The 23,702-nt window shown below is 40.7% G+C and overlaps 1 protein-coding gene across 2 annotated transcripts in view; it reads right to left on the bottom strand.

The window, feature by feature from the left end:
* ttc39a.S (tetratricopeptide repeat domain 39A S homeolog) overlaps positions 1 to 23,702 on the bottom strand; it is a 48,463-nt gene that overhangs the window by 8,999 nt on the left and 15,762 nt on the right. For both annotated transcript variants that reach the window (XM_018260883.2, XM_018260884.2), the window contains 9 exons: positions 23,420 to 23,519; positions 17,126 to 17,191; positions 14,826 to 14,934; positions 14,646 to 14,713; positions 13,197 to 13,256; positions 12,921 to 13,082; positions 11,873 to 11,964; positions 2,013 to 2,133; positions 282 to 393 (listed from right to left, as the gene is read on the bottom strand). In XM_018260883.2, coding sequence (XP_018116372.1) covers positions 282 to 393; positions 2,013 to 2,133; positions 11,873 to 11,964; positions 12,921 to 13,082; positions 13,197 to 13,256; positions 14,646 to 14,713; positions 14,826 to 14,934; positions 17,126 to 17,191; positions 23,420 to 23,519 — 890 coding nt within the window. The remainder of the gene's footprint in view (positions 1 to 281; positions 394 to 2,012; positions 2,134 to 11,872; positions 11,965 to 12,920; positions 13,083 to 13,196; positions 13,257 to 14,645; positions 14,714 to 14,825; positions 14,935 to 17,125; positions 17,192 to 23,419; positions 23,520 to 23,702) is intronic.

A 23,702-nucleotide genomic window follows, 5' to 3' on the forward strand; every position in this document is an offset into this window, starting at 1 on the left:
ATACAGCTATGATTATTTGGGGGACATACAATTTTATTTTTTTAATTTTTTTTATCAACTTTAAGACTCCAAGTTAGTATATTTTATAGAAACTTTAGCAGACATAACTGGAAGGGCAGGACAAAGAAAGAATGAACCTATCATTGCCACCTGTAGCTGCTGCTGGTCTTTTATACTTTAGAAAGAATACCACCTCCCTTTTTTATGGCAAAGGTTTTCACACTTCACATGCATGTACATCTCAAAGATGATTGCTTGCCTTAAACTACATGACTTGATACCTGTGACTACTTCCAGAGATTTCTCAGCCCGGAGCAGAGTTTGCAGCATTGCTTCTGTTAGATCTTTATGCTTTCCTATCACTGCGTAGCCATTCCAAATATACATCATTTCCTGCATGAGTAGAGTAACATATCCATTAGGATGAAGACAGACATACACAAATCATGCAGAACCAAAAAGGCTAGGTTGGATTTGCATAGAAACAGCATCAAGTGGTAAACACAATCAAACTCTCTCGCTTGTTTGTAAGATTTGCAGCAAAGTTTTAAGCGAGTCATAGACTAAAAGATCACTCATGTGGCCTCATGTTGATAGCCAACCAAAGCTGCCTTTATTGATTTAATTCCAGCAACCTTTTTATTGTAATTTAACATAACAAAGAAATGAATTTGCAGATTAGTGTAGTGTGTGTGTGTTACAGTCATATGAAAAAAGTTTGGGAACCCCTCTCAGCCTGCATAATAATTTACTCCACTTTAAAACAAAAAGATAACAGTGGTATGTCTTTCATTTCCCAGGAACATCGGAGTACTGGGGTGTTTTCTGAACAGCGATTTAGCGAAGCAGTATTCAGTTGTATGAAATTAAATCAAATGTCAAAAACTGGCTGTGCAAAAATTTGGGTACCCTTGTAATTTTGCTAATTTGAATGCTGTAACTGCTCAATACTGATTACTGGCAACACCAAGTTGGTTGGATTAGCTCGTTAAGACTTGAACTTCATAGGCAGGTGTGTCCATTCATGAGAGAAGGCATTTAAGGTGGCCAATTGCAAGGTGTGCTTCTGTTTGACTCTCCTCTGAAGAGTGACAGCATGGGATCCTCAAAGCAAATCTCAAAAGATCTGAAAACAAAGATTGTTCAGTATCATGGTTTAGGGGAAGGCTACAAAAAGCTCAGAGGTTTAAACTGTCAGTTTCAACTGTAAGGAATGTAATCAGACCTGCAAGAACATCTTGCTGCAGATAGTGTATCTGTACATCGTTCTACAATTCAGCGCAATTTGCACAAGAACATCTGTATGGCAGGGTGATGAGACAGAAGCCCTTTCTGCACTCACACCACAAACAGAGTCGCTGGTTGTATGCAAAAGTTCATTTAGACAAGCCTCAGTCATTCTGGAACAAAGTGCTTTGACTGATGAGACAAAAATTTAATTATTTGGTCATAACAAAAAGCACTTTGCATGGCGGAAGAAGAACACTGCATTCCAAGAAAAACACCTGCTACCTACTGTCAAATTTGGTGGAGGTTCCATAATGCTATGGTGCCGTGTGGCTAGTTCAGGGACTGGGGCCCTTGTTAAAGTCGAGAGTCAGATGAATTCAACCCAATATCAACAAATTCTTCAGGATAATGTTCAAGCATCAGTCACAAAGTTGAAGTTATGCAGGGGTTGGATATTCCAACAAGACAATTACCCTAAACACACTTCGAAATCTACAAAGCCATTTATGCAGAGGGAGAAATACAATATTCTGGAATGGTCATCACAGTCCCCTGACTTGAATATCATCAAAAATCTATTGAAGCAGGCTGTCCATGCTCGGCAGCCATCAAATGTATGTTACTATGTTACTATGTTACTTTGAAAGCTCAGCCTATGATAAACAAAACTCCAAAGAATTAAGAGGGGTTCCCAAACTTTTTCATATGGCTGTATGTATAACAGAACTATGACATTTAGAAGGCAAATGGTGAAAGCTTTAGAACAAATGGTTGTTTCATACCAAAGGCGGAACTGGCAGTGGAATACGTTTCTGTGCAAGATATCTCCTGGATTTCCGAATTGCAAATTTCTCAGTGGGAAGAGATTTTCCAGCTATCTTGAGTTTTAAACTTGGGACAATTCTGAAAAACAATGATAGTGAGTTAGCAACGGGCCAGGCAATTAGCAGTGCTACTTCTGTCCAATGGCGGATCATGTACTCTTCCATCTGACCTTGCATGTATTATTCTGTTTTTCTTCAAATCCGATGGTGAGACAATACAACTGTTACCTGATCAGCGCAGCAGTGCAGTGCAGACCATTGTCTCAATCAGCACTTATATATGGGTTGCATTGATTTACCTCCCTGGTAGATTTATATTCTTGGATCAGTGCTTTGGCATTTACACTGGAGACCTACTGCACGGGTTGAGGTGAGGTGGTTTCAAAGCCACCTGATGGGTAGAGAGGCATTATTTAAATGGGAAATAAAATGAAGTAAGTGTTACTGAGGCATTTTATGCATTTATAATTCTTACGCCTTAATTTCATAAGGATTCCCCACTTTCTTCTCACTACTGCTGTCGAGGGCTGAAATAAAATTCCTTGCTAAGCAGAGGGTACAGTCTCCATAGCAGTCATTTCTGAATACAAGTCTTCTGTTTGCTGTACCAACTCAGGCTATAAAAAGACTTCAGCTCAATCTTACTGCCCTCCATGATGAAAAGTCATTTGCATTGCTTCAGGTGAAAACACATTTCCTCCTGTCTAAAGTAGTAGCCTAATACCCTAAATCATTTCTGTGTGAAAGCAATTTCCCCATTTGTCTGCAATGCCTTGTAATGAATTAGTAATATTAGTATTGTGCTGATTGGTTTTACTGTCCCAGCTATGGATGTATTTCAACCAATAAACATTCTGTGTTTTAAATTATATACAGAACTGTACGAGAAAAATTAGCTTGATTTATGTATTAAAGTAAAAATGCTACATTTGTGCTTGGATATTGGGCCCAGATTCAATGGGTTCTTTATATGCTAGGTGTCATGTGACTCCTACCTCCTCCTTTTACCCACCAATCACAAGAATGTATCGCAGTAATTAGAACACAGGGCTAAATGTAGCAAGGGAGGAAAACATTCATGTAATTTTCAGCCTATAAATGCCAAAACTGCAAAATCTGAAATATTAACCATGAAGCCCCAAATCATCTTAATGAATCTAAAACTAGTTTTATTTCAGGCTTTTCTAGAATACTGACCTGCCTAAGCATGTGCCAATTTAGGCATTTAGAATGCCTTCCTAACTGAAATGTTTACATTTTAAATGGGAACTATCGTGAAAATGTAAATTTAATATTAGCTTCAGCTCAGCATACTGAAATAAGAAACTTTCTAAATACAATCAATTAAAAAGGACTTACCGTTTCTGAAATAATCAAGCTATTATTTACTATTCCTCTCTCAACATCTGTTTCTCTTCATTCTCTCTTCATGCAGGAGTTGGGTGTCAGATAATCATTGACTATCAATTAAAATCACCAGAAATCCTGTCTCTCTACATGCAGAATTTGTGCAAATGGCAGTTATTTTGTTAGATTTTGTTTGTACTGGAATCAGTTATTTGAGTGAGCTCTAATAGATCTGCTAGGAAAGGAGCCCCCCTATAAGATACATTGGATCATCTGACACCCAACTGCTGCATAAAGAAAGAATGAAGAGAAACAGATGCTGAGAGAGGAATAGTTAAGATAAACTTGATTATTTCAGAAACAATGCATCATTTTTAATTGATTGTATTTAGCAAGTTTATTACTTCAGTATGAGGAAGCTTATATTAAATTCTCATTTTTTCGATAGTTCCCCTTTAAATACATGTCATGCAGGGTTCTATATTTATTGAATGGGTATTGCTGGATCTAAACTAAAGTGTAAGTACAATACCTGTGTCTGACACAATCAGATGTTGTCACGATCGCCGCCCGGAGCAGTTCCAGGAGCTCCGGGCGGCGCGTCCTCCCCTGCCGGCGTCGCTCCCAAAATGGCGGCACCCATGGCCGCCACGTGGGTAGCGGCGTCAGCGCGTCGACGGCGGCGTAAGGACGCCGATGACGTCACTATGGCGCCAAATTCAAATATAAAAGCCCTACCAAGACGCCAGAATGGCGCCCAAGTATAGGATTCGTTTCTGTGTGTTTCCTGTCTGCTATTTTGAGACTAATCTTGTTCCTGTTTGTTGCCGACCTCTTGCCTGGACTTTGCTGATTATTCTGCCTGCCCTTGAACCCTTGCCTGGACTCTGATTAATCTTCTGGTTTACCCCCTTTTGGACACCGCGACCTTGACTCCCTTGTGGGCTTCCTCCTTGATCCTGACAACCCCCCTGGTAGGAGCATCCCAGCTCCCTGACATTATACTTGGGCCATGGATCCCACTGAGGAAGCTCAGCCAGATTTCGGCAGGGCCTTTCGAGGTCTGCATACCCGCATGGAGGCGTACGAAGCTCGGCAAAATTATGTCGGACGCACGCTGGAGGCGATTTTGGAATAATTATCCATGCTAACGCCGACTACTCCAACGCCCACGCTAGTTGTTGCCGACATGGCTACACAGTCCTCCACTTCTGGTCCGCGAATTCCTGCACCGCCTCTCTACAGTGGCGACCCTCAAGCCTGTCGTGGTTTTGTGAATCAGTGCCAGATTCGGTTTGCCCTGCAAAATGCGGAACGAGCAAAGGTTGGTTTCGTGATCACTCGTCTGGCGGGGAAAGCGCTTGAATGGGCATCTCCACACTGGGAGAAGGAGTCTCCCTTAATTGACGATTCCAAAGCCTTCCTTCATGAATTCCGGACTGTGTTCGATGCTCCCGGTCGGGTGGCGACCGCTGCTTCTCGTCTGTTCCAGATCCGCCAAGGAAATCGCAGTGTAGCAGAATATGCCATTGAGTTCCGTACTCTCGCTGCAGAGACTTGCTGGAACAATGATGCCTATCACGCTGCCTTCTACAATGGTCTCTCTATCCGCCTCAAAGATGACCTGGTCTCCCGTGAATTACCCACGCTGGTTGAAGACCTCATTGCTTTGTCTGTCAAGGTGGACACTCGTCAGAGAGAACATCAAGCTGATAGGGACTGAGTCAAGAAATTTCAACCCATGTTGGCTCCTCGCTTTCAAAGACCTCTGTTACCTCCTACCCCCCAGCAGCCTTCTGTTATTCCTCCGGAGGAACCTATGCAAGTCGGAAGAGCTCGTCTCTCTGAACAGGAGAAACTCCGGAGACGTACGGCTGGACTTTGTCTCTACTGTGGGGGTCAATCTCATTTTGCCAACTCCTGTCCAGTGAAGCCTCAGAGTTCCCCTCTTCAAGGTAACCTTGGAAAGAATCATGTAGGGGGTATTACTCCGAAGTCACAAGAAAACTCTCACAGGTTTCTTCTGCCTTTACAGATCCGTCTGTCCTCTAAGACCATTGTTGGCTCAGCTTTTATTGACTCTGGAGCTGCCGGAAATTTCATGGACGCTCTCTTTGCCAAGCATATGAATGTTCCCCTGTTTCCATTGACTCCTCCACTTCGAGTAACCGCCATTGATGACCGACCCCTTGAATCCGAGTTTATCTCTATGACGACTGGGGAATTGCCTGTGCAGGTTGGGACTTTACATAAAGAAAAGTTATCGTTCCTGATTATTTCCTGTCCTTCTGTTCCAGTCGTCTTGGGGCTTCCTTGGTTACGCCTGCATAACCTTATCATTGATTGGTCCTCGGGGCAGGTTTCCCGTTGGAGTCCATACTGCCAACAGCACTGCCTTCCTGCTGAACCCATCCAGAGGGTGAATATTTCTACATCTGATTTGAAGACGCTTCCCTCCTTTTACAAGGAATTCTCTGATGTCTTCTGTAAAAAGTCTGCAGAATTTCTCCCTCCTCATCGTCTCTACAATTGTCCAGTTGATCTCCTGCCTGGAACCATGCCTCCTAGAGGTCGCACTTATCCTCTCTCCCCAGCAGAGACCGCTGCCATGAAAGAATATATTCAAGAAAATCTACAGCGGGGGTTTATTCGCACTTCCACTTCTCCTGCAGGGGCTGGATTCTTCTTCGTGGAGAAGAAGGATGGAGGCCTACATCCTTGTATTGACTACCGGGGTCTAAATAAAATCACCGTTAAGAACCGGTATCCCTTGCCTCTGATCGCAGAACTTTTGACCAACTGAAGGGGGCTAGAATCTTCTCTAAGTTGGATCTCCGTGGGGCGTACAACCTTATCCGCATCCGGGAAGGTGACGAATGGAAGACAGCCTTCCACACTCGTGATGGGCACTATGAGTACCTCGTAATGCCCTTTGGTCTCTGCAATGCCCCCGCTGTCTTTCAAGAATTCGTGAACGACATTTTCCGGGATCTCTTGGGAAAGTTTGTGGTCGTGTACCTAGATGACATCCTGATTTTCTCCAAGGACCTTGCAAGCCATCGCTCCCAGGTGAAGGAAGTACTCTCTCGTTTGAGGAAGAACTCTCTCTTTGCCAAGCTGGAGAAATGTGTATTTGAAGTGTCCAAGATTCCTTTTCTGGGCTATATCATCTCCCCAGAGGGTTTCGAGATGGATCCCGTTAAAGTGTCCGCAATCCAAGAGTGGCCCCTTCCGCTGAGCACCAAGGCGATCCAGAGATTCATTGGTTTTGCCAATTACTACCGGCAATTCATTAAGGGGTTCTCTTCTTGCATTGCTCCTATCCTGGCCCTCATCCGAAAAGGGGGTAAACCCAGCTTGTGGCCTCCATCTGCTATTGAAGCCTTTCAATCCCTGAAGGATGCCTTCACTTCCGCTTCGGTCCTCCGCCATCCTGATCCGGAGATACCTTTCTTCATTGAGGTGGATGCTTCTGAAGTTGGAGCTGGAGCTATCTTGTCCCAAAGACATCCCTCTGATGGAAAGCTGCACCCATGTGCATATTTCTCTAAGAAGTTCTCTCCCGCTGAACATAATTATGATGTAGGAAATCGAGAACTCCTGGCTGTCAAGCTTGCCTTAGAAGAGTGGCGTCACCTCCTTGAAGGTTCCTTGATCCCAGTCACGATCTACACAGATCATAAGAATCTTGAATTCATTCAATCTCTCAAGAGGCTAAATCCCAGACAAGCAAGGTGGGCTCTCTTCTTTTCTCGATTCAACTTTATCTTGACTTATCGCCCTGGCTCCAAGAATCGGAAAGCCGATGCTCTGTCGCGAAGTTTCACTCCGGTGGATTGTTCTCCTGAAAGACAAGAGCCAATTATTCCTCCTGTCAAGATCATCGCTTCTTTGTACCCTCAATTTGCTGATCAAATCCTGGCTGGTCAATCTTCTGCCCCTCCTGATACCCCCATCGGAATGGCTTTTGTACCTCCTGAACTTCGTCTGCCTATCCTGCAACAGACTCATAGTACCAAACAAGCTGGACATCCTGGTCCTGTTAAAACTCTTGAACTTTTACGGCGTCTAGTCTGGTGGCCGACAATCCGTAAAGATGTCAAAGACTTTGTTACTGCCTGTACCGTTTGTGCCACTTCCAAGTCCAGCCATTCTCGCCCCAGTGGGTTACTACAGCTGTTGCCTGTTCCCTCTCGTCCTTGGACGCACTTGGCAATGGACTTCATCGTTGAATTTCCTCCCTCCAGTGGGAACACCGTGATCTGGGTTGTCATTGACCGCTTTAGCAAGATGGCCCACTTCATCCCTCTACGGAAGCTTCCATCTGCAGTGGAGTTGTCACAGTTGTTCATTCAGTTCATTTTTCGCCTGCATGGCTTCCCGGCCGAGATAGTTTCTGACAGAGGGTCCCAATTCACGGCAAAGTTCTGGCGTTCCCTGTGCAAAGATCTGGGTATTAATCTTCAGTTCTCCTTAGCTTATCATCCCCAGACAAATGGAGTGGCTGAACGAGTGAACCAAGCCTTGGAACAGTTCTTGAGGAACCACGTTTCCCTTTGTCAAGATGATTGGTCTGATCTCCCGTGGGCGGAATTTGCTCATAACAATGCCTGCCACACTTCCACTGGAAGGTCCCCATTTATGTCGGTGTATGGTCAACATTCTCAAGCCTTCCCACAAGACTTTGTGTTGTCTGATGTTCCGGCCGCTGATGACCATGCAGCCCACATGTCTGCTATTTGGGCTGCAAACAAGTCAAACTTGGAGAAGAGCGCTCTGGTTCATAAGACGTTTGCAGATCGTAGACGTAGACCCTCTCCTCCCTACAAGGTCGGTGATAAAGTCTGGTTGTCTTCCAGGAACATTCGGTTGAAGGTGCCATCTCCTAAATTGGGTCCGAAGTTCGTAGGTCCATTCTCCATCTCGGAGGTGATCAATCCTGTGGCTGTCAGACTTCAGCTTCCCCCTGAGATGCGAATTCCCAACGTGTTTCATGTCTCCTTGGTGAAACCCGCTACCTCCAACCGCTTTTCTGTTGTCCAGCCTCCCCCTCCTACTATCTCTGTGGATGGTCAACAAGAATATGAGGTGGAAAAGATCCTTGACTCCAGAATCTCCAGGGGTTCTCTTCAGTACCTCATCAAGTGGAAAGGCTTTGGCCCTGAAGAATGCTCCTGGGAAGGACGCTCTGATGTCCATGCTCCTCGTCTTGTGAGGGATTTCCACTCCAAATTTCCCCAGAAGCCAAGTCCTGGTGGTCCGGAGGCCCCCCGTGAGAGGGGGGTACTGTTACGATCGCTGCCCGGAGCAGTTCCAGGAGCTCCGGGCGGCGCGTCCTCCCCTGCCGGCGTCCCTTCCTAAAATGGCGGCGCCCATGGCCGCCACGTGGGTAGCGGCGCTGGCGCGATGACGTCAGCGCGTCGACGTCGGCGCAAGGACGCCGATGACGTCACTATGGCGCCAAATTCAAATATAAAAGCCCTACCAAGACGCCAGAATGGCGCCCAAGTATAGGATTCGTTTCTGTGTGTTTCCTGGGTTTCCTGTCTGCTATTTTGAGACTAATCTTGTTCCTGTTTGTTGCCGACCTCTTGCCTGGACTTTGCTGATTATTCTGCCTGCCCTTGAACCCTTGCCTGGACTCTGATTAATCTTCTGGTTTACCCCTTTTGGACACCGCGACCTTGACTCCCTTGTGGGCTTCCTCCTTGATCCTGACAACCCCCCTGGTGGGAGCATCCCGGCTCCCTGACAGATGTGTTATACTGAAAAAGAAACATCAGTTTAGAATATGTTTTTTTCCTGTACAGGCAGGCTTTCAGACAGGTTCTGTGTGGCAGGCTTTTAAATGGCCAAGTGAGTGCAATATACAGTATCAACTGTGTACAAAATGCAAATGTTTAAGGAAAAGGCAGGAACAAGAAACTAGTGGCATACAATTGCACCACAATTCTTTATGCAATGCGCGGATTATTTCTCATATGACATGTTGTAGAACCAGATTGAATTAGAATGATTAGGTCATACAAATAAGTATATGGAGCTGTTGAGCACACTGGGTGCCACATAAATCCCTTTGAGGGTCACATCTGGCCTGCAGGCCTCCAGTTGGAAAGCCCTGCTTTATACAACTTCAGGAAGCACAGCTTATTATTGCAGCCGCACATAACAGAAAAACATGAGGAGACTGCAGACCAAATCCACACAATCAGTACGATCAAACATAATCCTTATTCCTGCCAGACACCTGGTTTTGCAAGATATCGCCTCTTTCATCAATCATTGCAACAGCAGGTGCCTAGTGGGGACAAGTCTAACAAAAGCTGGATGACTGCAGGCTGGATTTCCACCGTGAGGAAAAAGACAAATACAGCATATCCATTTAGTCGGGAAATATGGCCAGGAACTAGCTCCATGACTGAAGTAGCTATAAATTAAGGGGTTCTATTACTTTTACTTGCAATGTTATAAAACAGTCTTGCCAGTGGACAACTCAACAAACAAAAGAACCCAGCAGGCAGCACAGTTTAGAATTAGGAAAGCATAATTGGTGAATAGGTTACAGATTGCTATATGGCATGGTGGCACGAACTTCGACATGCGTGTGTTTTGTCAGTCAAAATAACCCCCTCTGTTTTTTGGAGGCCCAAATTCAAGAGAAGGCAAGGCCAGGGAACAGTTCAGCCAATGAATGGTAGCGCTGTGCAAACGCAATCTAATTTTTTTTTTTTTATGTGCAGCAATTTTTTTTTTGACGCGCAACATTTTTTTTCTCCCATTGAAGTCTATGGGCATCATTTCCACAGTGAAACACGGCTCATCCCGACGTGGTCAGCGAAGAAATTGCCCCATCTTCCATGCATAGATATGGTGGCTATGTATACAGGCTTGAAATGAGACGAGGACACACACTGGTCCAAAAAAGTGTTGTTTTGTTTCTTTTAAATTCTTTACCATTACTAAAAATGCTATGTAGAACAGTGTTTGTGTATTAAAGGGGTTGTTCACCTTACAGTTAACTTTTAGTATGATGTAGAAACGGATATTCTGAGATAATTTGCAATTGGTTTTCATTTTATTATTATCTGTGGTTTTTGAGTTATTTAGCTTTTTATTCAGCAGCTCTCCAGTTTGCATTTTCAACAATTTGGTTGCTAGGGACCAAATTACCCTAGCTACCATGCATTGATTCGACTAAGTGACTAGAATGAATAGGAGAGGCCTGAATAGAAAGATGATTAATAAAAAAGTTTTTTTGATTTTTAGATGGGGTCAGTGAAAGCTGGAAAGTCAGAAAAGTCAGAAGAAGACATAATTCAAAACCTATATATAAAAAAAAGTTTCTTGGAATTATTCATTTCATACCATACTAAAAGTTAAGCACCTCTTTAACGGTATTGTTGCAGCACGGCATCTCATTATATATTTAAGACATTTACAAAGTGACCTATTGTGTTTACTTGATAAACTGCATATTTTATCTGTTTTTTTAAAGGGGATCTTCACCTGATAAAAAATAATTGATGCACACTTACTCAGAGTGAGGACTTTTGCAATTTACAATTTTTCTATTTTAGGCTGTTTCTGAGACATTTACATTTGTAGAATGCCAACAGGCTTTTGGCTCATATGAGAGTCAGCTATGGTAATTCTGACCATAAAAGAAAACTGTTGAGCTCAAAGCCCGCTATTAGCAGTCTAAAACTGCTTTTTGCTCATACAATACAAAAAGTAGAAAATAATTTCAAACTGCAAATATGTTCTGAGGACCACTCTGAGTAACTTTATATAATATTCATTTTTGGGAGGTTTAGATCCACTGGGACCACTTGGTGCAGTCACCAAGCCAATAAGCTTTGATAAACCTAATGAAGGTGGAATAATGAAATAAATTCTGTTTTTGGTATGAGTTACTGTACTGGAAAAATGAGTCCCATGTTTGTAAGTGATCTGCAAGCATCTTCAGTAAATATAATACAAATTTCTAACGTGCAACAGTCATTCAGGAGAAGCTGAATAGATACTGCAAATATTAACCATAGAATTATTAAAGTGCACAAAGGTGGATATACATACATTACACAACAACCTCTAGACATGTTGTTTTGTTTACTTTTCTGCTTTAGAAAAGGTAACGTTTTTGAGAAGAGTAATTTTTACTTTTAATTGATTTAGGCAACACATTGTGATTAGTTTTAAAATGTGTACCAAACACTTCCATCTTTCCCTGCCAACAACATTCTTCACACATGAAATAGGACAAATCCACTGACAATTCATTTGAAGTTATATAATAAAAGTAGCAAAGTTTGCTACAGTTCTAGTCAACTCTACCAACCAATCAGTGGATAGCATTTACCGGGAGCATGTTTACAAGGAAAGGTCATATTTGTTGCTATGGGTTATTATACCTGGGCAAACTTTGTGCTTTGTATTATGTTTGTGGTCATGTGTCTGAGGTTTAAACACACCTGAAGAGTTGTACTTCATCATCCCCAAATGGTTTACAGTCGCCTTCTGCCAACATACTGAGGTAGGAGGCTTTCATGTACATGTATGTGGCCTGTGAACAGAACAGCCAAAAGAATCTTAGTGGATATGGAATAAAGGGTACAATATGTTTCCCAGAAATATTTAATTAATGACAGTAGAACAAAGAAATTGTTAAAAACAAATGTTGAAATGGACAGTGTAAATAAAGGGCCGGTAGTGCCAAGAAATGAACTGACCCCATAAACATTTTTATATAATGTACATATAAATTAAGCCTGTACATGGCTGGTTTTCCATTTCTGTTCAATTTTAATGTGAAAAGTAGTGATGGGCGAATTTATTCGCCAGGCGTGAATTCGTGGCGAATTTCCGCATTTCGCAGCCAGCAAATAAATTCGCAAAATTGCGGCAAAAATTCGTCAGCGTCAAAATATTTTGACTCCAGCGACAATTCTGACGCTGGCGGTAATTCACATTTTGTGAATTTTTCGTCGTTTTGCGTTATGTGAAGCTAAACGGGAGAAATACGCCCATCACTAGTGAAAAGGTGAAATATGGTTGAAGTACATATTTATAAACAGCATGTTCTAGTCCATCAGACGCACTGCTAGCTTATAGGGATGATTCCTTCATCCCACTGATGCCTTTGGCCCATTTTTGAAGTAGGGTCCTTACCCATGTTTTAACCAGGCACGAATTTGATTCCCCCCTTTTCCTGCCTCATATTCAGTAGGACTGGGGTACGCAGACTATATTACCCTGGGATCTACTCTCGACACCTGGTCCCCATCAGGACATCTACCTTGATAAAAACAGTGGGCCGTCTACCGTACAGCACAAGAACAAGTATCCCAAGCCCATAAAATGGTTATAATAAGTATTAGTTAAAAAAAGAAAATACCTGTATCTATGTGATCACATACCCACCCCCACCACTTTAATCTGAAACCTGAGTAGGGTAAGCATAATTTAAAAAAAAAAAAAAATTCAGCTTGATGTTTTTAATAATGGTAGAAATATGAATACCTTTGACCAGGAATTCTCCTTGCTCAGGAGATCAGCATAGAAATATGCCATTTTCCAGTGCTGCTTGTAGGTGAAACACCACATCAGCTGCCAGTAGCACATATGGTGAAACTGCTTCCAGTTCTGCTGGGATTCACAGCACTCCTCAAATCGGCTTATGGCCTAAAAAAAAAAAAAAAAAAACATTTTAAGTAGAATATAGCGATCAGAAAACAGAGAGCTTTTTTTCAGAAAGTCTAAAATGTAAAAATCTTTGGTATTCTCTTATTTTCTCACCTTATCAATGTTGCCTTTAATTTCCTCAATTCTTCCAGCAAAAAAAAGAAATATTGCCCCCTGCCAGAATAAAATGCAAACTTTAAATGTAATTAATGTATAGCATAATTGTAAGAAACCAAAATTAACTATGATTTAAGCCAGCACATATTATTCTACACATTATTTATGTATTTTCTTTTTGGGTAAAATTAATATACACCTTTATGAATATGACTTTTGATCTAGTTTTCTCTGAGCATTCTTATACTTTATGTCGGGTTTCAAGTTGCAATTTCCTATGCTGACAGTAAAGGAGTTGCCAAATTATTTATCGTTGATGAAGCCATAGAATTCTGTAAATAAGCATTATTTATTTTTTGCCACTTGATGGCACCAGTCTACCAAGACAACATGCTCTTTGCACCTTCTAGTTTTCTACAACTTTCTGCATGTAATGGACTGATTAAACTGTAAAGACCATGTTAAAAGTCTGGATCGCATACAGCAACATATACCGAATTCTAATGGCCAGGGGCTATAATGATTTGGCCAGCTATACAGCAAATTAAAAAATTATATAAATTTTTTACAAAACCATTATTGTAATTCATATAAGGGTACATGGCCTGATCCTTGGTATATGCTACTGTCTATTCACTAATCCATGATGATTGCTAATGCCTCTGAAATAACCACATAATTAAGTTAACCACTTTTACGTCTCCCTACTTGGTATACAATATAGATTGTGCTGGGGTATCAGTTTAAGTTAGACTTAACAAATATAAAATGTGACTTTTAGAATTTAGCCATTAGCCTATACATATACATTAGCCAAAAGGTCATTCTAAGCAGCAAGTTGGTGCATTTATTTTGTTTTGGGAAATAAATAATGTTTATCCCCTATTATCATGAGGCTGAAAAAAATATTTATTCTATGCTTATATGAACTTCTCCAATCTTATTTTCCAACAGCACAAATTCCATTCACATTTAATTAGCACTGCTTTTCTTCATCTCCCTCTTCGCTCTCACCAGTTCCTGTACGGTCATATTGGTTCCAGCCTTTTACCTGCCTTGGCAGTATTTTTATACCCTCAACTACCCACTACTTCCTTGACTCTATCTTAGCGCAAGCCTCTACTCTCCCAAAGAATTTCCTATCTATTTTATTTCTCCTAAGCACACGTTCTGTCCTTTACCATGCATTGCTCCAACCCTCAGTGTCCTGTCATAGCAGAGGCAATGAAAACACCCCAGGTCATACTTCCCATATGATTAGCAGGCAGTACTTGTTGCTGACTAGAAAAGAAATTCATTGCTTTCTGTGGGGGGGGGGGGCTTGTAGATTAAAAATGCCACAGAAAACAAAAACATACTTCTAACAAGTTACAAGTACAAGTAACAGGCACTGATCTCTCTGTTGTGAGTGACTGGTGTAGCAGGCTTATATTACCAGATATGTACCTTTGGGTATCGCTTTAGATATGGCTCCAGAAGCTTCTCTGCTTCCTCAATGTTTCCACTGCCTGTCCCTGTAAATTAAAATTAAGGGAAATAGTTTACTAGATATTGTGGATTCTTCACCACCCAGGAGTACAGTTTAGTATCTTGCAATTCAGTTACATGGAGTGGAATGTCACTTACCAAGCACAAACCTCAGGAAGGTGTGGTAACAAAGCAGCAGAAGGGTGCAAAGTAGGGCCCGGAAACTGTGCACAGTGGTTCCCTCATGCAGTTGTGTTAACCCATAATCCTGAATACATAAAATACATCATAAAGAGAAACAATTTGAGACCTACCATACATGATAATAAAAAACATGGTTCTTTTCAAAAGATATCATGGATACATGCCTGAGAACACAGCAAGACATTTTTACTACAGAAATGCCATTTTCAACATTAATGTCACATACACTGTATTGTGTGCAACTAGTCAAAACAAATGAGCCTTCATTATGTACTGACTAATGTTTCTATGAACATCTGTTACTTATCCTTGGAAACACAAAAGGAGAAAATGACAAATAAATGTGCGGTTGCTTGAAAATATCTTCCCCTCGGGATTCATAAAAGACTTACACGCAGCAGCCAAGCACAACTGTACAAAATGCCTTCTGCATTTTCACAAGCTTGCTTTATTTTTCTTAAATTATCTTGCACAGTTCATTCTACAAAGAGTCTACATTAAGAGAAATACTGTACTGCATAGAGAATCAATGAACATTTTTTGGAAAACTAAATTCCATAATGACCTGGGGTAGCAGAAGGTATAATACACCAGCAAAAGTATGTAATAACCTAAATACTGACTTTTTGGTCTAAAGCTGGAATAACCAGCAAATAAGACCTTGAAAAACCAGGGCAGCAACAGAGAATGACTGACAAGTATTTAAAAACTTGATCACAACAGTTCCTATTTCATTCAACTCAATTGCATAATATCAAAAGGCTGCAAACTGAACTAACTTGCTGGACTGAATTCCTGCTTGCCTGAAACACTGTGACTTGCATTTATATCTAGAACTTGTGTGTGGGAAGGATTTAACAACACCGGATTGATAAAATGTACCAACTATGTGTACCTGTGTGCAAATAAATCACAGATTCAAATGGCCTCAGATATCACTATTTCATGTCAATAGGAACAGGGGATGACTAAAAAAAAACAAGCACAAGTGGAAAATGAATGAGGTAATAAGAGTCAGTGATGACCTTTATGTGGCTACAATAGTTGAGTAGCTACAAAGAACACTGCCTGTGGTTGCCACTCCTATTATCTATCTTGAATTCTCAGGTTTTAGTGTAATTTCTATTGTCATTGTATTTATTCTAATCTAGCGTTGACATTTTTACAATCATAACTCTGATAACGAAGGCATAAAGATATTGAAATATCAGCAGAAGGTCATTGCACTAAAATGGAACCATTCTCTAAATTAAAATCTCATGACTTGATCAGTGAATCACTCCATCTCTACCTTTGTTCTCCTCTTTAAAGGGATTCTGTCATGATTTTTATGATGTTTTTATTTCTAAATTACACTGTTTACACTGCAAATAATTCATTTTACAATATAACATTTAATTCCTGAACCAGCAAGTGTATTTTTTTTAGTTTTAATATTGATGTGTTGGCAGCCACCTTAGGTCATTTTACCTAATCATGTGCTTTCAGAAAGAGCCAGCACTTTAGCATGGAACTGCATTCTGGCAGGCTGCGGTTTCTCCTACTCAATGCAACTGAATGTGTCCCAGTGGGACCTGGCTTTTTCTATTGAGGGCTGTTCTTAGATCTACCAGGGAGATGTTATCTTGTGTTAGGGAGCTGTTACCTTCCCAATGTTCTGTTGTTAGGCTGTTGGAGGGGAGGGGATGATATCACTTCAGTACAGAAGTATAGAGTGACAGAATTTTATCAGAGCATGACTGGGGGCAGCTGGTAAACTGACAATATGTCTAGCCCCATGTGAGTGTTAAGTCCAGAATTGTGCTGGAGCAGCAATATTAACTAATGCGCTTTGAAAAAAATAAAATATTCCCATTCCCATATTATATATTCTTTATATCGTATATAATGTGAGTATTATACTCATATGGGGATTATCTAGTAACAGATACAGGTTGCTCAAGGTTCATTAACCTACAATAACCAATTAGTTATTTGTTTTAAACGACAGACCAGTAAACCAGTGCTCCCAATCCGTGGGTTACTACAAGTCAATTGGAACCCAGGACTGTCTCTAGAAACTGCTCCCCAAAATGGAAATTCATGTCTAGATGATCAGTCTGAAATCTGCCAAAATGACAACATATATGTAATTACAGCCACATTTAGTCTTATGGCATACCATGTGATTTCTGCATCAGTGAATGTCATGCAACAGGTAAGCAACTGCAGCAAAATTGCACATAACATATATATGTAAAGCAGGAAAAATCTACCTTATTTCCTGAAAATCCGACGAATTCAAGGAGACGCAAAATTCTTGTAGGCAACATAGAGATGGTCTGTGACAAAAAAATATTACTGAGAGACAGAAAACTGACATCCAACATGATAAGAAAACTATACCAAATGGACTTATGGTTGAATTATATTAACCTTTAAGGACGGTTTGTATGAATATTTTTTATTCATACAGCATTACACAGAAGAACAGTAACTTAACAGATCAATCAGCAGGTCATTACAATAATACAAAGTACAGTTACATTAACCCTTTAAGTGCCACAGAACGTAGAATCTACGTTCTGTGGAAAAGTAACTTGAAATGCCACAGAACGTAGATTCTACGTTCTGCAGCACTTCCGGGTTCTGGAGCGGAGGAGCGGCTGTTAGAGCCGCTCGCTCCGTTCCGCATCGATCCCCTGCCCCTAGGCAACGAGCAGAGCAGGGGATCGAGTGGCCCTTGGGGCGCGATCGCCCAGGGGCCCAAAAACAGCAGCAGGCACGTGTAACTTACGTGTCCTGCTGCTGCAGCCTACACCGCGCTGGATATCTCCGCCCCCACAGCACAGGCACACAGAGGACGTCGCAGATCTCTTCCTGAGGCCCTTCCAGATCGCCTGCAACAGTCTCCAGCGATTTTTTCAGGTTAGTGCAACAATTACACACACAAACACACCAACACACACTTATTACAGTAATACACACTTAGATTCACACTTACACACACTTACACATACATTTTTGGGGATTGGGGGGGGTCACTTACACTCACACACATGTGCACACACACACACGCGCACATAACATGTAATTTACCATTTGTACACACGCACATACATGGCATTGTGGCTTTTTTTTTTTTTTTCTTATCGCATCGTTTCTTTTTTTGGCTGAAAAAAATGTTTTATTGCCATTACGAATAGCGTATTCGCTAACCGTACTGTGCAATATCTTTTTTATGTTATTTCGGTGATTATATTGCAATTTTGGGTATTTTGGTGCATTTTTAGCCATTTTATTGAATTTTTAGCCATTTTATTGCATTTTCAGCTCTGCGTATGTTGTGTTCACTTGTTTCTAGCCGTATAACCTGTTTGGCCCAGCTAAAATATTCAAACTGTGATTCTGACGGCCGATAACACTAGTCTGGAAAAAAAAACATTGATTTTTGTGGTTTTATTGGATTTTTTTGCATTTCACTCTTTACTGCCTTATTTTGTTTTGCCTTGTAAATTTTATTTACTATATATCCATTTGGGGGTCTCTGTGCGCCACATAGTTTGCTATATCTATGCATACTGGGCATCAAAGTGTTCAGTAGACCCCTGGCGTTCATATTTAGGATGTTTTATGCTAAGTTACGAAATGTGGGGCATATAATGGGGTAAAATTCAAGCTTTGTGACGATTTTCAGAAATTTGATAAAAACCGTTATGTTCAGCATTGCTTTGCAGTTTGGCAGTTTGCAGTAGAATGTGCTACTGTGACGATTTTCAGAAATTTGATAAAAACCGTTATGTTCAGCATTGCTTTGCAGTTTGGCAGTTTGCAGTAGAAACACTTATTTACCCATATTGGATTCGTCAGAATGTGTACTTTCTGAAAATATATGGTTTTCTGGGGTCTCTGTACTGTTAGGGGGGTCTAATGTCGCATAATACACACTCCAGGTGCTCATATTGCAGCAGCCAGAGCGTCAGCCGTGAAAATGTATATACACTATTGTCATTTGGGGGTCTCTGTGCGCCACATAGTTTGGTATATCTATGCATATTGGGCATCAAAGTGTTCAGTAGACCCCTGGCGTTCATATTTAGGATGTTTTATGCTGATACGTTACGAAATGTGTGGCATATAATGGGGTAAAATTCAAGCTTTGTGACGATTTTCCGAAATTTGATAAAAAACGTTATGTTCAGCATTGCTTTGCAGTTTGGCAGTTTGCAGTAGAAACACTTATTTACCCATATTGGATTCGTCAGAATGTGTACTTTCTGAAAATATATGGTTTTCTGGGGTCTCTGTACTGTTAGGTGGGCTAATGTCGCATAATACACACACCGGGTGGTTATATTGCAGCAGCCAGCGCGTCAGCCGTGAAAATGTCTATACATATTGTCATTTGGGGGTCTCTGTGCGCCACATAGTTTGGTATATCTATGCACATTGGGTATCAAACTGTTTAGTAGACCCATATGTTTATATTTAGGATGCTTTATGCTGGTAATGATACATGGACAATACGATGCTGGAAAGTTGAAGCTTTGAGGCAATTTCCAGATATTTCACCAAAACCGACAACTTTGGGAAAGCCTTGCGACTCAGTAGTTTGGAGCAATAAGGCATGGGTACCCATTTTAGATTCTGTAGAATGTGTACTTTCCAAAAATGTATGGGTTTGGGGGGTAAACATATATTTCTGTGTTTTTACCCCACAAAAATGCAGTCAATGTGTTGATTTTTCATTAGCTGAAGTTACCCACGGGACTGTTTGTATGCGCTAACTTCATTTTGGGGCCTCTAAATGCCAGATACTTTGGTAAACCTATGAACAATGGCCACCAAACTGTTCGGAGGAACCCTGGCAATCATATTTAGGGTGCTTTTTCTTGGTGCATAACGATACATGGGTGATATGGTGCTGAGAAGTTGAAGCTTTGAGGAAATTTTCAGATATTTCACCAAAACCGACAATTGTGGGAAAGCCTTGCGACTCAGTAGTTTGGAGCAGAAAGGCATGGGTACCCATTTTAGATTCTGTAGAATGTGTACTTTCCAAAAATATATGGGTTTTGGGGGGTAAACATATATTTCTGTTTTTTACCCCACAAAAATGCAGTCAATTTGTTGATCTTTCATTAGCTGAAGTTACCCACGGGACTGTTTGTATGCGCTAACTTCATTTTGGGGCCTCTAAATGCCAGATACTTTGGTAAACCTATGAACAATGGCCACCAAACTGTTTGGAGGAACCCTGGCAATATTTAGGGTGCTTTTTCTTGGTGCGTAACGATACATGGGTGATATGGTGCTGGGAAGTTGAAGCTTTGAGGCAATTTTCAGATATTTCACCAAAACCGACAATTGTGGGAAAGCCTTGCGACTCAGTAGTTTGGAGCAGAAAGGCATGGGTACCCATTTTAGATTCGGTAGAATGTGTACTTTCCAAAAATATATGGGTTTTGGGGGGTAAACATATATTTCTGTGTTTTTACCCCACAAAAATGCAGTCAATGTGTTGATCTTTCATTAGCTGAAGTTACCCACGGGACTGCTTGTATGCTCTAACTTCATTTTGGGGCCTCTAAATGCCAGATACTTTGGTAAACTTATGAACAATGACCACCAAAATGTTCAGAGGAACCCTGGCAATCATATTTAGGGTGCTTTTTCTTAGTACGTAATGATACATGGGCGATATGGTGCTGGGAAGTTGAAGCTTTGAGGAAATTTTCAGATATTTCACCAAAACCGACAATTGTGGGAAAGCCTTGCGACTCAGTAGTTTGGAGCAGAAAGGCATGGGTACCCATTTTAGATTCAGTAGAATGTGTACTTTCCAAAAATATATGGGTTTGGGGGTAAACATATATTTCTGTGTTTTTACCCCACAAAAAATGCAGTCAATGTGTTGATTTCTCAGTAGCTGAAGTAAAGTCCTGAACAATTTGGATGTGCTAACTACATATTGGTGTCTCTAAATGCCAGATACTTTGGTAAACCTATGCATAATGGGTATCAAATTGTTCAGTGGACCCCTGGCAATCATATTTCAGGTGCTTTTTCTTGGTACCTAATATAGTTTGGGCTATGCGGAGCAGCAAAATAAAACCTTTGAAATGATTTTTCAGAATTTTGAATTTTTTGTTGAAAAACCGCTATGTTCAGACAAGCTTTTATGTTTGGTAGTTGGGAGTAGAGAGACATAGTTACCCATTTTGTAATCGGCAGAATGTGTACTTTTCAAAAATGTATGGTTTTCTGGGGTAAACCTACGGTTTCAGGATTTTTTGCCTTGGAATCTAAAGCATGCCGTTTTCTGCCTTAGTGCTTTCAAAATTCGGTAATATACTGCCGGGAGTTTTTGCTGTACAGAAATCCTAAATCTCCCTAAAACTATACATATCTGGTATTGGCACGTTCGAGAGACATAAGGCTTTCCAAATCAGTTGGATTTTCATCCGTAAAATGAAATATTTTTCTGGTATAAATTGATATACGATGAAAAATGGAAATTTTTCATTTTTTTTTGGTATTTAGCACTATAAATTTTTTTGCACAGGTGGAAATACATGAAAACTCAGGCAGATTTAGAAAGCTCAGTTTCTACCGAAAAAAACAATGTATAGTTTTCCTAGGTAAACTATAGGTTTCCCCTCAGAAAATGCCCCTAAAGTGAGAGAGCACAAAATGTTTCAAAAACGGCTGGCATTTCGCGTAACCAAAATGTGAAATTCTGCTGGCACTTAAAGGGTTAAATATTAAGACATAATTGTCATAGAGCCAGCTATTTATGCCATAGCCAGATGTTTACTTTATTGTACAGGTATGGGACCTGTTAACCAGAATGCTGGGGACCTGGGGTTTTCTGGATAATGGATCTTTCTGTAATTTGGATCTTCATATTTTAAGTCTACTAGAAAACTCAAATAGGCCAGCTTGGCTTCCAATAAGGATTCATTTTATTATAGTTTGGTATGGTTTTATTATTACAGAGAAAAAGGAAATCATTTTAAAAAATTTGGATTATTTGGACCTTTATTTCACAGAAACTGCACACACTTAAAATACATTTAAGAACTTAGTACAGGAATTCCTCAGTTTGTCCCACTTTAATGCTGTGACTGTACTGCAAATAAAGTATTTTAAAAACAGCTCCTATGTCACCCTGGTGGCAACACAGAGACTACAGGCAAACTACTTGTATACCAAGCAATAACCTCACCCCATCTACCATTGTCATTTACAACTGCTACCATTTTATCATGCAAAATATAATGCTGCCATCTTTGGACTACTTATACTGTAAAGGGTTAGATCTTATTATGGCAGAAAAAGTGTTGAGAGCCTACAGTAACATCCTGTTTCTGACACATCCATGTTGAAGTCTTTTATCACCGACGTGCAGAAAAATTATTTTTCACCAAGTGAGTTCTTATTTACAGAAGGTAAAGTCTAGCTATAGTAAACAGTGTGTCACTCACAATGCTACAGTATATTATAAATGTTTGTTTAAACATGCTGCAATCCCATAATGCACTGTAAGGTCCTCACTCACAGGAGTATAGCCGTGAAGTTAGAAGAGGCATGACTGTATATTTGCTGCTGCCTTGAAAGGCTGCTCTTCCTTAACAGAACAGTAACATCAAAAAATGAAAGTGTTTCAAAGGAATGAAAATATAATGTAGTGTTGCCCTGCACTGGTAAAACTGGTGTGTTTGCTTCAGAACCACAACTATAGTTTATATAAACAAGCTGCTGTGGGGCCATGGGGAAGCCATTCAACCACAGGATACACAGTAGATAACAGCTTCGGCTATCCAGAATCCCATTGTGAACTAAAGAGCTTATCTCTTATCTGCTGTGTATCCTGTGCCTTTTCTCTTTTTTCAGCTTTAAATGGCTGCCCATATGGCTACACAGCAGCTTGTTTATATTAACAATAGCAGTGTTTCTGAAGCAAACACACCAATTTTACCAGTGCAGGGCAACATTACATTATATTTTCCTTACATTAAAATACAAATTTATGGGTGCTCTTTTTTTACTGTTCCTTTAATGTTTTCAAAATACAGACATTTGCAGAAAAGCTACAGTGGTGGTGACTGTTGTACTATTCCATTAAAAACATGCTCGGAGATAACCAACAGCTGCAGAGCAGAACACTGTACAATGTTGTATTATGCAACGGGGATAAAGTGTCCAAGGTCCCTTGGCCAAAGATGCACTCAGAACTGATATTTTCAGTTTAACCCTACTGGATGTTGGTGACATTTCCACTGACTTTTCTGCCAGGATGCAGACTGTAGTTTACCTACTGGATACCACAAAGTAACAGAGACAGGTAACGTTTTACTTGCAGGCCTGTTCTCTCTGCCTCAAAATATAACCCACTGTGGGTTTCAGTGCTTCAGTGTTGATGGCACTATATAGAAAATAATGATGAGACAGTAGTTTCATATATTACATAATGTGTGTTGGAAAAGATACCTAACCATAAAGTTCAAATTGATCACATACTCCCCAGCATAACTCAGGTATAATAGGCCAAAATATGTTTCACATACCAGGTTAAAAGCTCCTACACCCAGCTTTACTCCACCTTCAAAGTGACAATGATTCTCTCCTTTGGCATACTTTGTACACTGCTGCAGGCTTTGAAGGTCCCTTAAAGTACAGCAAAATACCAGTATTATACACACATCAGTTAATGAGTTTCTCATTAATTGGCATATACACAAACTGGATAAGTTCCAGGAAAATGTAAATGTAATTAAAGTAGAACCAAGTATTAAAGAAGTAGGCTAGAAATGTTGTACATTATGTTTTAGGCTTCTGTACCAGCTTAAG

Source organism: Xenopus laevis, chromosome 4S, assembly GCF_017654675.1.
Source record: "Xenopus laevis strain J_2021 chromosome 4S, Xenopus_laevis_v10.1, whole genome shotgun sequence".
Classification (NCBI taxonomy): domain Eukaryota; kingdom Metazoa; phylum Chordata; class Amphibia; order Anura; family Pipidae; genus Xenopus; species Xenopus laevis.